The sequence below is a fragment of the Halichoeres trimaculatus genome, unplaced genomic scaffold, assembly GCF_033239565.1.
Source record: "Halichoeres trimaculatus isolate MK-OKI-2021-1 unplaced genomic scaffold, fHalTri1.1 fHalTri1_scaffold_8, whole genome shotgun sequence".
Taxonomy (NCBI): Eukaryota; Metazoa; Chordata; class Actinopteri; order Labriformes; family Labridae; genus Halichoeres; species Halichoeres trimaculatus.
This window is the reverse complement of record NW_027437186.1, coordinates 152,110-162,500: the sequence shown is the minus strand read 5'-3', so window position 1 is coordinate 162,500 and position 10,391 is coordinate 152,110. Positions and strand designations below refer to the sequence as shown.

Sequence of the window (10,391 nt, the reverse complement as noted above, 5' to 3'; positions counted from 1 at the left end):
CCTATCTCTGTCTCTGTGTTAAACCACCAATTGTCCTCCTGTCTCTGTCTCTGTGTCAAACCACCAACTGTCCTCCTATCTCTGTCTCTGTGTCAAACCACCAACTGTCCTCCTATCTCTGTCTCTGTGTTAAACCACCAACTGTCCTCCTGTCTCTGTCTCTGTGTCAAACCACCAACTGTCCTCCTGTCTCTGTCTCTGTGTCAAACCACCAACTGTCCTCCTGTCTCTGTGCCTGTGTCAAACCACCAACTGTCCTCCTGTCTCTGTGCCTGAGTCAAACCACCAACTGTCCTCCTGTCTCTGTCTCCATGTCAAACCACCAATAGTCCTCCTGTCTCTGTCTCTGTGTCAAACCACCAACTGTCCTCCTATCTCTGTCTCTGTGTCAAACCACCAACTGTCCTCCTATCTCTGTCTCTGTGTCAAACCACCAACTGTCCTCCTATCTCTGTCTCTGTGTTAAACCACCAACTGTCCTCCTGTCTCTGTCTCTGTGTCAAACCACCAACTGTCCTCCTGTCTCTGTCTCTGTGTCAAACCACCAACTGTCCTCCTGTCTCTGTGCCTGTGTCAAACCACCAACTGTCCTCCTGTCTCTGTGCCTGAGTCAAACCACCAACTGTCCTCCTGTCTCTGTCTCCATGTCAAACCACCAATAGTCCTCCTGTCTCTGTCTCTGTGTCAAACCACCAACTGTCCTCCTATCTCTGTCCCTGTGTCAAACCACCAACTGTCCTCCTATCTCTGTCTCTGTGTTAAACCACCAACTGTCCTCCTGTCTCTGTCTCTGTGTCAAACCACCAACTGTCCTCCTGTCTCTGTGCCTGTGTCAAACCACCAACTGTCCTCCTGTCTCTGTGTCAAACCACCAACTGTCCTCCTGTCTCTGTGCCTGTGTCAAACCACCAACTGTCCTCCTGTCTCTGTCTCTGTGTCAAACCACCAACTGTCCTCCTGTCTCTGTCTTTATGTCAAACCACCAACTGTCCTCCTGTCTCTGTCTCTGTGTCAAACCACCAACTGTCCTCCTGTCTCTGTCTCTATGTCAAACCACCAACTGTCCTCCTGTCTCTGTCTCCATGTCAAACCACCAACTGTCCCCCTGTCTCTGTCTCTGTGTCAAACCACCAACTGTCCTCCTGTCTCTGTGTCAAACCACCAACTGTCCTCCTGTCTTTGTCTCTATGTCAAACCACCAACTGTCCTCCTGTCTCTGTGTCAAACCACCAACTGTCCTCCTGTCTCTGTCTCCATGTCAAACCACCAACTGTCCTCCTGTCTCTGTCTCTATGTCAACTCACCAACTGTCCTCCTGTCTCTGTCTCTGTGTCAAACCACCAACTGTCCTCCTGTCTCTGTGCCTGTGTCAAACCACCAACTGTCCTCCTGTCTCTGTCTCTGTGTCAAACCACCAACTGTCCTCCTGTCTCTGTGCCTGTGTCAAACCACCAACTGTCCTCCTGTCTCTGTCTCTGTGTCAAACCACCAACTGTCCTCCTGTCTCTGTCTCTGTGTCAAACCACCAACTGTCCTCCTATCTCTGTCTCTGTGTCAAACCACCAACTGTCCTCCTATCTCTGTCTCTGTGTTAAACCACCAATTGTCCTCCTGTCTCTGTCTCTGTGTCAAACCACCAACTGTCCTCCTATCTCTGTCTCTGTGTCAAACCACCAACTGTCCTCCTATCTCTGTCTCTGTGTTAAACCACCAACTGTCCTCCTGTCTCTGTCTCTGTGTCAAACCACCAACTGTCCTCCTGTCTCTGTCTCTGTGTCAAACCACCAACTGTCCTCCTGTCTCTGTGCCTGTGTCAAACCACCAACTGTCCTCCTGTCTCTGTGCCTGAGTCAAACCACCAACTGTCCTCCTGTCTCTGTCTCCATGTCAAACCACCAATAGTCCTCCTGTCTCTGTCTCTGTGTCAAACCACCAACTGTCCTCCTATCTCTGTCCCTGTGTCAAACCACCAACTGTCCTCCTATCTCTGTCTCTGTGTTAAACCACCAACTGTCCTCCTGTCTCTGTCTCTGTGTCAAACCACCAACTGTCCTCCTGTCTCTGTGCCTGTGTCAAACCACCAACTGTCCTCCTGTCTCTGTGTCAAACCACCAACTGTCCTCCTGTCTCTGTGCCTGTGTCAAACCACCAACTGTCCTCCTGTCTCTGTCTCTGTGTCAAACCACCAACTGTCCTCCTGTCTCTGTCTTTATGTCAAACCACCAACTGTCCTCCTGTCTCTGTCTCTGTGTCAAACCACCAACTGTCCTCCTGTCTCTGTCTCTATGTCAAACCACCAACTGTCCTCCTGTCTCTGTCTCCATGTCAAACCACCAACTGTCCCCCTGTCTCTGTCTCTGTGTCAAACCACCAACTGTCCTCCTGTCTCTGTGTCAAACCACCAACCGTCCTCCTGTCTTTGTCTCTATGTCAAACCACCAACTGTCCTCCTGTCTCTGTGTCAAACCACCAACTGTCCTCCTGTCTCTGTGCCTGTGTCAAACCACCAACTGTCCTCCTGTCTCTGTCTCTGTGTCAAACCACCAACTGTCCTCCTGTCTCTGTCTTTATGTCAAACCACCAACTGTCCTCCTGTCTCTGTCTCTGTGTCAAACCACCAACTGTCCTCCTGTCTCTGTCTCTATGTCAAACCACCAACTGTCCTCCTGTCTTTGTCTCTATGTCAAACCACCAACTGTCCTCCTGTCTCTGTGTCAAACCACCAACTGTCCTCCTGTCTCTGTCTCCATGTCAAACCACCAACTGTCCTCCTGTCTCTGTCTCTATGTCAACTCACCAACTGTCCTCCTGTCTCTGTCTCTGTGTCAAACCACCAACTGTCCTCCTGTCTCTGTGTCAAACCACCAACTGTCCTCCTGTCTCTGTGTCAAACCACCAACTGTCCTCCTGTCTCTGTCTCTATGTCAAACCACCAACTGTCCTCCTATCTCTGTCTCTGTGTCAAACCACCAACTGTCCTCCTGTCTCTGTCTCTGTGTCAAACCACCAACTGTCCTCCTATCTCTGTCTCTGTGTCAAACCACCAACTGTCCTCCTGTCTCTGTCTCTGTGTCAAACCACCAACTGTCCTCCTGTCTCTGTCTCTGTGTCAAACCACCAACTGTCCTCCTGTCTCTGTCTCTGTGTCAAACCACCAACTGTCCTCCTGTCTCTGTCTCTGTGTCAAACCACCAACCGTCCTCCTGTCTCTGTCTCTGTGTCAAACCACCAACTTAGCACAGTTACTTACTAATCCAAACCATGGTTGATCTGGTCCGTATGTTTGGTTTAACGTGTGCTTTCTCACATGTGAACTCTGCTGTGTGTTTCAGTACATGCTGTACAGTGACAGTAACACTGTGACTGTGTATGCCATGGAAACAGAAACCCCCACAGCTGAGGACATCCAGCTGCTGAAGAAGACTGTTGAGAGCGAAGCTGCTCAGGTACCTTGTTGTCAGTTTATCAGCTGATCAGTCAGTTTGACAGTGTGTCAGTCAGTGTCCGTCAGTCATCATATCAGTCTGTCAGTCAGTGAGTCAGTCAGTTTGTCAGTGAGTAGGTCAGTTGGTCAGTGAGTTAGTCGGTTGGTCAGTGAGTCAGTCAGTTTGTCAGTCAGTCAGTCAGTTTGTCAGTCAGTTTGTCAGTGAGTCAGTCAGTGAGTCAGTCAGTCAGTCAGTTTGTCAGTGAGTCAGTCAGTTGGTCAGTAAGTCAATCAGTCAGTCAGTCAGTTTGTCGGTGAGTCTGTCAGTCAGTCAGTTTGTCAGTCAGTCAGTCAGTTTTTCAGTGAGTCAGTCAGTTGGTCAGTTAGTCACTCAGTCAGTCAGTTGATCAGTCAGTCAGTCAGTTGGTCAGTCAGTCAGTCATGTGGTCAGTGAGTCAGTCAGTCAGTCGGTCAGTCAGTCAGTCAGTTGGTCAGTTAGTCAGTCAGTCAGTTGGTCAGTGAGACTGTCAGTGAGTCAGTCAGTTGGTCAGTGAGTCAGTCAGTTCGTCAGTCAGTTGGTCAGTGAGTCAGTCAGATAGTCAGTCAGTCAGTCAGTTGGTCACTCAGTCAGTCAGTTTGTCAGTCAGTTGATCAGTTGGTCAGTCAGTTTGTCAGTGAGTCAGTCAGTCGGTCAGTCAGTCAGTCAGTTGGTCAGTCAGTCAGTCAGTCAGATGGTCAGTCAGTCAGTCAGTCAGTCAGATGGTCAGTCAGTCAGTCAGTCAGTCAGGTGGTCGGTGACTCAGTCTGTGGGTCAGTCAGTCAGACAGTTGGTCAGTGAGTCAGTCATTTGGTTAGTTTGTCAGTCAGTCAGTCAGTTTGTCAGTTAGTCAGTCAGTCAGTTGGTCAGTCAGTCGGTCAGTTGGTCAGTCATTTAGTCAGTTGGTCAGTCAGTCAGTCAGTTGGTCAGTCAGTCAGTCAGTCAGTCAGTCAGTTGGTCAGTCAGTCAGTCAGTCAGTCAGTCAGATGGTCAGTGAGTCGGTCAGTCGGTGAGTCAGTCAGACAGTTGGTCAGTGAGTCAGTCAGTTGGTCAGTTTGTCAGTCAGTCAGTCAGTCAGTTTGTCAGTCAGTCAGTCAGTCAGTTGGACAGTCATTCAGTCAGTTGGTCAGTCAGTCAGTCAGTCAGTTGGTCAGTCAGTCAGTCAGTTGGTCAGTCAGTCAGTTGGTCAGTCAGTTGGTCAGTCAGTCAGTCAGTTGGTCAGTCAGTCGGTCAGTCAGTCAGTCGGTCAGTCAGTCAGTCAGTCGGTCAGTCAGTCAGTCAGCTGGTCAGTCAGTCAGTCGGTCAGTCAGTCAGTCAGTCGGTCAGTCAGTCAGTCAGTCAGTCGGTCAGTCAGTCAGTTGGTCAGTCAGTCAGTCGGTCAGTCAGTCAGTCAGTCAGTCGGTCAGTCGGTCAGTCAGTTGGTCAGTCAGTCAGTTGGTCAGTCATTCAGTCAGTTGGTCAGTCAGTCAGTCAGTTGGTCAGTCAGTCAGTCAGTCAGTCAGTCAGTTGGTCAGTCAGTCAGTCAGTCAGTCAGTCAGTCAGATGGTCGGTGAGTCGGTCAGTTGGTGAGTCAGTCAGACAGTTGGTCAGTGAGTCAGTCAGTTGGTCAGTTTGTCAGTCAGTCAGTCAGTTTGTCAGTCAGTCAGTCAGTCGGTCAGTCATTTGGCAGTCAGTCAGTCAGTCAGTTCGTCAGTCAGTCAGTCAGTTGGTCAGTCAGTCAGTTGGTCAGTCAGTTGGTCAGTCAGTCAGTCAGTTGGTCAGTCAGTCGGTCAGTCAGTCAGTCGGTCAGTCAGTCAGTCAGTCGGTCAGTCAGTCAGTCAGTCAGCTGGTCAGTCAGTCAGTCGGTCAGTCGGTCAGTCAGTCAGTCAGTCGGTCAGTCAGTCAGTCAGTCAGTCGGTCAGTCAGTCAGTTGGTCAGTCAGTCAGTCGGTCAGTCAGTCAGTCAGTCAGTCGGTCAGTCAGTCAGTTGGTCAGTCAGTCAGTTGGTCAGTCAGTCAGTCAGTCAGTCGGTCAGTCAGTCAGTTGGTCAGTCAGTCAGTCGGTCAGTCAGTCAGTCAGTCAGTCGGTCAGTCAGTCAGTTGGTCAGTCAGTCAGTTGGTCAGTCAGTCAGTCAGTCAGCTCATATACAGCTCTAGGTTGTTCTAGTCTCTCTAACCCCACTGAACCCTGTCCTCCCAGGGTCTGAAGGACCTGAAGAAGGACAAGGTCCTGATGAGGAGGAAGTCTGAGCTGCCGCAGGATGTCTACACCATCAAAGCTTTGGAGGCTCACAAGAGAGCCGAAGAGTACTTGACAGCTAATCAGGAAGCTCTCTGACCGGGAGAGATGGCCCCCTCTGAGCCTGACTCCGCCCCCCTCTTGTGCGTCCATGTTGGGGGGAGGTTAAAGCTGTTGTGGAGAAGCTGGTCTTGGGTCGGATTCCGATGGAGCCGGTGCTGCGTTCAAAAGAAAACAAAGAAACCAAACCTTCTCACCTCTGACCCCTGGTGGCCAATCACATGTAGGACACTGTAGAAGCTCTGTCTGTTCCACGTGCTGTCTCAGTGTTTCAGCAGTCATGTGACAATGACATCATCAACTTCATGTTGCATTAACACCTCCGACACCTTCACCTGCAAATACCTGCTGCTGTCTGTCCTTAACCACCACTGCTGGGACCAGCTCTGCCACCCCAGAGACTAGAGAGGTCCCTGAATGCATCACAAGAAGGCCTTTTCCACTGCAGTGACTCAGAGATCCTGAAGACTTTGGTTCTTGGTCTGCTCTGCCTTAGGAGGCATCTGAACTCACAGTTGGTCTTGTGTCCTGTTGCAGCCTCCGTCCAGACGTGGTGCGGACATGTGTGATGGTCGTTCAGCCATTCAGCAGCAGAATCAGCGGACTGCTGTGCATTCAGACGGTGATATGCAGCACAGCCTGCTGATTACATGAACCACTGACACCACATCACTGTGTGTGATCTGAAGCCAGCAGCGACGTGTTCTGCAGCAGCTGTTTGTCTTTTTATAAGTGACCAAAACAAGAGAGAGCCCACACAGAGTCCAGAACGCTCCATGGACCGGTTCTGCTCCATCACTGCAGAGAAACAAAGCTCTCACGTTTTGTGTCTGTCCTATGACACCTGAACGCACCACCTGATACTTCACTGCCTGCCTCAGTCCTAACCACAAAGCCCTGCCCCCTCAACTGGAACTGACCAACCACCTGTCAGCATGGACCTGAGGCAAACTGGAAATGAAGCAGCTTCAGACAGGCTGTTGAGGATGATGATGATGATAATGATGATGATGACAACAAGTCAAAGACACATGAATGTAGTCGTCCAATCAGCAGGAGCAGGGCTTTGCTCTGTGGTTATTTTCTGTTTGCTCCAGGGTGTGTTTCCTGTCAGAAGCTGCTTCAGGGTTTCTGTTCAATTGTGTCAAATCTCAAACCTTCAACCTGAATCTTTCTGCCATGTGTTTGTGGGTCAAAGGTCAACAGGATGACAGGCTCAGGGGTGGGGGTGGGGTGATGCAACAGTTAGAAAAGTGATTGATCAGCACAACCCATCGATTAGGATCCAAGTCTGTCACTGTCAGTGCAGCTAAAAAGTCGCGTGAGGTTCTTTTCAACCACAGATCAGGTCCAGAGTCAGACTTTCAGAGATGACCAGATCCTGATCGTCTGAGCTCTAAAAAGGACCACGCGCTGGAAACTCAGCACCAGCCAAAATCCACATATGGATGCTGTCCAGGGGGTTTAGTTTATTGTGACAAATCTTTCTGTGTCCACTTTTATTTTCTGCAATGCTGGAGAAATTAACCAGTTTATGTTCAAAGCATCATCTCAGATACCATCTCCTGTAATCCACCCTGAATGTATCAATCCCAGTCCTCCTCAAACTCTAACAACACAGCAAACAACAAATTTATACAGATAAACCCAGACTAGACCACATGAGCCCTCCATCAGCTGAGCTTTCCTTTCTTTGTAACATCCCACGCTCATCATTCGATCCAGTCTGAGCACGCTCAGTCTGATCCCCCTGGTTAGAGAGGAGTCACAGTTTATCATTCGATCCAGTCTGAGCACGCTCAGTCTGATCCCACTGGTTAGGAGTCACAGCTCATAAAGAGCTTTTGTTTGAGGCCTCACCTTTACATCACAACATTTCATCCATAAATGCTAAAATGCAGTTTAAATGCAGTGAAAAAAAAAATGCGTTTACACAGAATCGCTGAGGGACTGAAAAGACTGTAGTAAGCATGCCAGGCCTGTAGGTGGCCCTATAACTGCCTTGTTCAGAAGCAGCTTTTGGGACATCTCCACTGAAGTAAAGTTGAGCCGATCATCTGGTGCATGGGAAAATACCTCTACAGCTCTGAAACCAGCTGATTGTTGTGGTCCTGTATGATGATGTTGGTGTTGGGATACTGACCCTACAGGTTCTCTGATCAAACCAAGCTGTTACAGTTTGGCCACCAGGGGGCCCAAATGAGCTGACTCTAACAGAAGTGCCTCAGTGTTTACGTGTTTACGTGAACCAGAGATGAACAGAGTGAGCGAACCTGAAGAAACACACCGTTAAGATACTGGTCCCATTTTAGGGCAGGATCTAACAAAATCCTCATGAAGGATCAGCTTCATGGATCCTGATCCTGTCATGAAAGATCAGCTTCTTGAATCCTGATCCCCTCATGATGGATCAGCTACATGGATCCTGATCCCCTCATGATGATCAGCTTCTTGGATCCTGATCCTGTCATGATGGATCAGCTTCATGGATCCTGATCCTGTCATGAAAGATCAGCTTCATGGATCCTGATCCTGTCATGATGGATCAGCTTCATGGATCCTGATCCTGTCATGAAGGATCAGCTTCATGGATCCTGATCCTGTCATGAAGGATCAGCTTCATGGATCCTGATCCTGTCATGAGGGACCATCTCTATGGATCCTGACTGCTTTCAGAAGGCTGCTGAATGGATCACAGGCCCCAGTGGTCTGGACTTGAAATCCAACCTGTGTACCCTGGTGCGTCTTAATCCTGAGCCTGCTCCAGGAGCTGTGCTGTGATGAGCTGCTGGTGTTTGCTGCACATTCAGAGGATTAAAAACCAGTCAGTGAGTGGATCCTGAGGAGACTCAGTCTAACCTCTATGGATCTCAGCTCCTTGGTGCCTGTACGTCTCCCCAGGCTTATCTGTCTCCAGGTCCAAGGACTGGTCCAAACCCATTCTTCTTACTGTTTTTTTTCTAGGACCTGTTATATTTTATGTTTCTGTATTCTGCACATGACGTTTTCTGCCCTCTCTCTCTGAAACCACCTGAGTCCTGAAACTCCAGTCTGAGCTGTGTGGCACCCAACAAGGAGGACGTGTATGTACGACAGTTAGAGTGACCTATTTTCCTAAATGCTGAGGAGGAGGAGGAGGAGAAGGGGGATGAAGGAGTCTTTAAAGAAGAAGAAGAAGAAGCATGGTGGCGCAGGCTCCACTGGAGTCCTGACACCAGGCCCTGAATGCTGCCCCCCATGGTGGTGTACAGACGATGACCTTTAATGAGTTCCATCAAGACATGGTTTCAGTCAGATTTTGTACAGCTGCTCATGTATGTACAGAACAAAATAAAAAGGACATGTTTGACAATCAGACATCTGGAGCGTCATACCAGCTCACACACACATGCTCACACACACACACACACACACGCTTCAGGATCATTAAAAATCATTCAAATCAATCAAATCAATCAATGTTTCAATAAATTGAAGTGGAATGTAAGGTCTGTCTAACCCCTAAATTCCACCGTTGTGGCTGTGCCGTGCAGAGCTGCTCAATCCAGAGGGGGAGGGCTGGTCCTCAGAGAGTCACAGGCTCTCGTGTGAATAGCGATATCACATGATCACCATCCACTACCATAACTTTTGATATGTCAGTCCACACCTTGTCCTTTCTGCCTGTATCCTTATTAAAAGGATGGGATCATACAGAATGTTGAACTTCTCCACTTCCACGATCAGCTTCTCTTCATCCATGGCGTCGAGTTGCGTTTGGGACCCTCTGACCGACTGTTTACCTGATGCACGTGCCTTCAGATGTGACGTATGTCTAACATATGGGGGAAATTTAGATTGGAGAGTTTGTGCATTGTGTTTTATTTGGAATCTTCCGGGTACTTCACACAGTGACTTTCTGTCTAGTGCTTTTTTATTGACACTGAATTTATGGGTTTTGGAAGCAGCCGTGCAGAAAATAGACCTATTTCTTGCGCCTCGGTGTGCGCCGCTGCTTCAGCAGCATGTGCGGTGGAATTTGCCTGATAGATTATAATGGAAGCTAAGTGCTCCGCAGTACATTTCAAGGGCGCGGCACGGCACAGCGCGGCGTGGCGCATGCGGTGGAATTTAGGGGTAAGACTTTCACCTTCTGAACAGAGCAATAACTTTAGGGCTGGATGAACTTTTCACTCTGTGATTTGTTCGGATTATTGAACTGATAAATGAAAAAGAATACTGACAGTTTAACATGGGTCTGTAATGAAGGATTAAAGCTTATCTACAGTTGATCAAATACAGAAGTCCAGAGATGTTGTTGTATTTTTTCAGTCTTCGCAGACAGAGTGAAGCTGAAATTTCCCAGACTGTGTAAGTCTTTGAAGAGGCTCAGTCAGAGCTCCTGTGGGGAACTTTTGGTTTGCACAGATGTGGCCCCTTCTCATTTTCAAGGTAGTGTTTGCCAACCTGAAATCATCCCCAACACATCGGCCATCAGAAATCTTTGCCATGGCAAACCAACAGAGAGGGAACCAGGGATGCTGTCAGGGATCTGGGTTGACTGTCACCCCGCTGTGCCACAGGGTTAAGACACATTGACGTTAATGTTTGGTGTTGGAAATAAAATGGGGTAGAGGTCCTTAGGGACCACTTCTGCTACACCCTGATAAGACTT

The 10,391-nt window shown here is 48.9% G+C and overlaps 1 protein-coding gene across 1 annotated transcript in view; it reads left to right on the top strand.

Annotated features, from left to right (window-relative positions):
• The window catches only part of ppp2r5d (protein phosphatase 2, regulatory subunit B', delta), a 44,325-nt gene extending 34,325 nt beyond the window's left edge, over window positions 1-10,000 (top strand). The window contains exons 16-17 of the mRNA XM_074676172.1: window positions 3,333-3,446; window positions 5,639-10,000. Of these exons, the coding sequence (XP_074532273.1) occupies window positions 3,333-3,446; window positions 5,639-5,776 (252 nt within the window). The 3' untranslated portion in view covers window positions 5,777-10,000. The remainder of the gene's footprint in view (window positions 1-3,332; window positions 3,447-5,638) is intronic.
• Window positions 10,001-10,391: the final 391 nt, after the last annotated feature.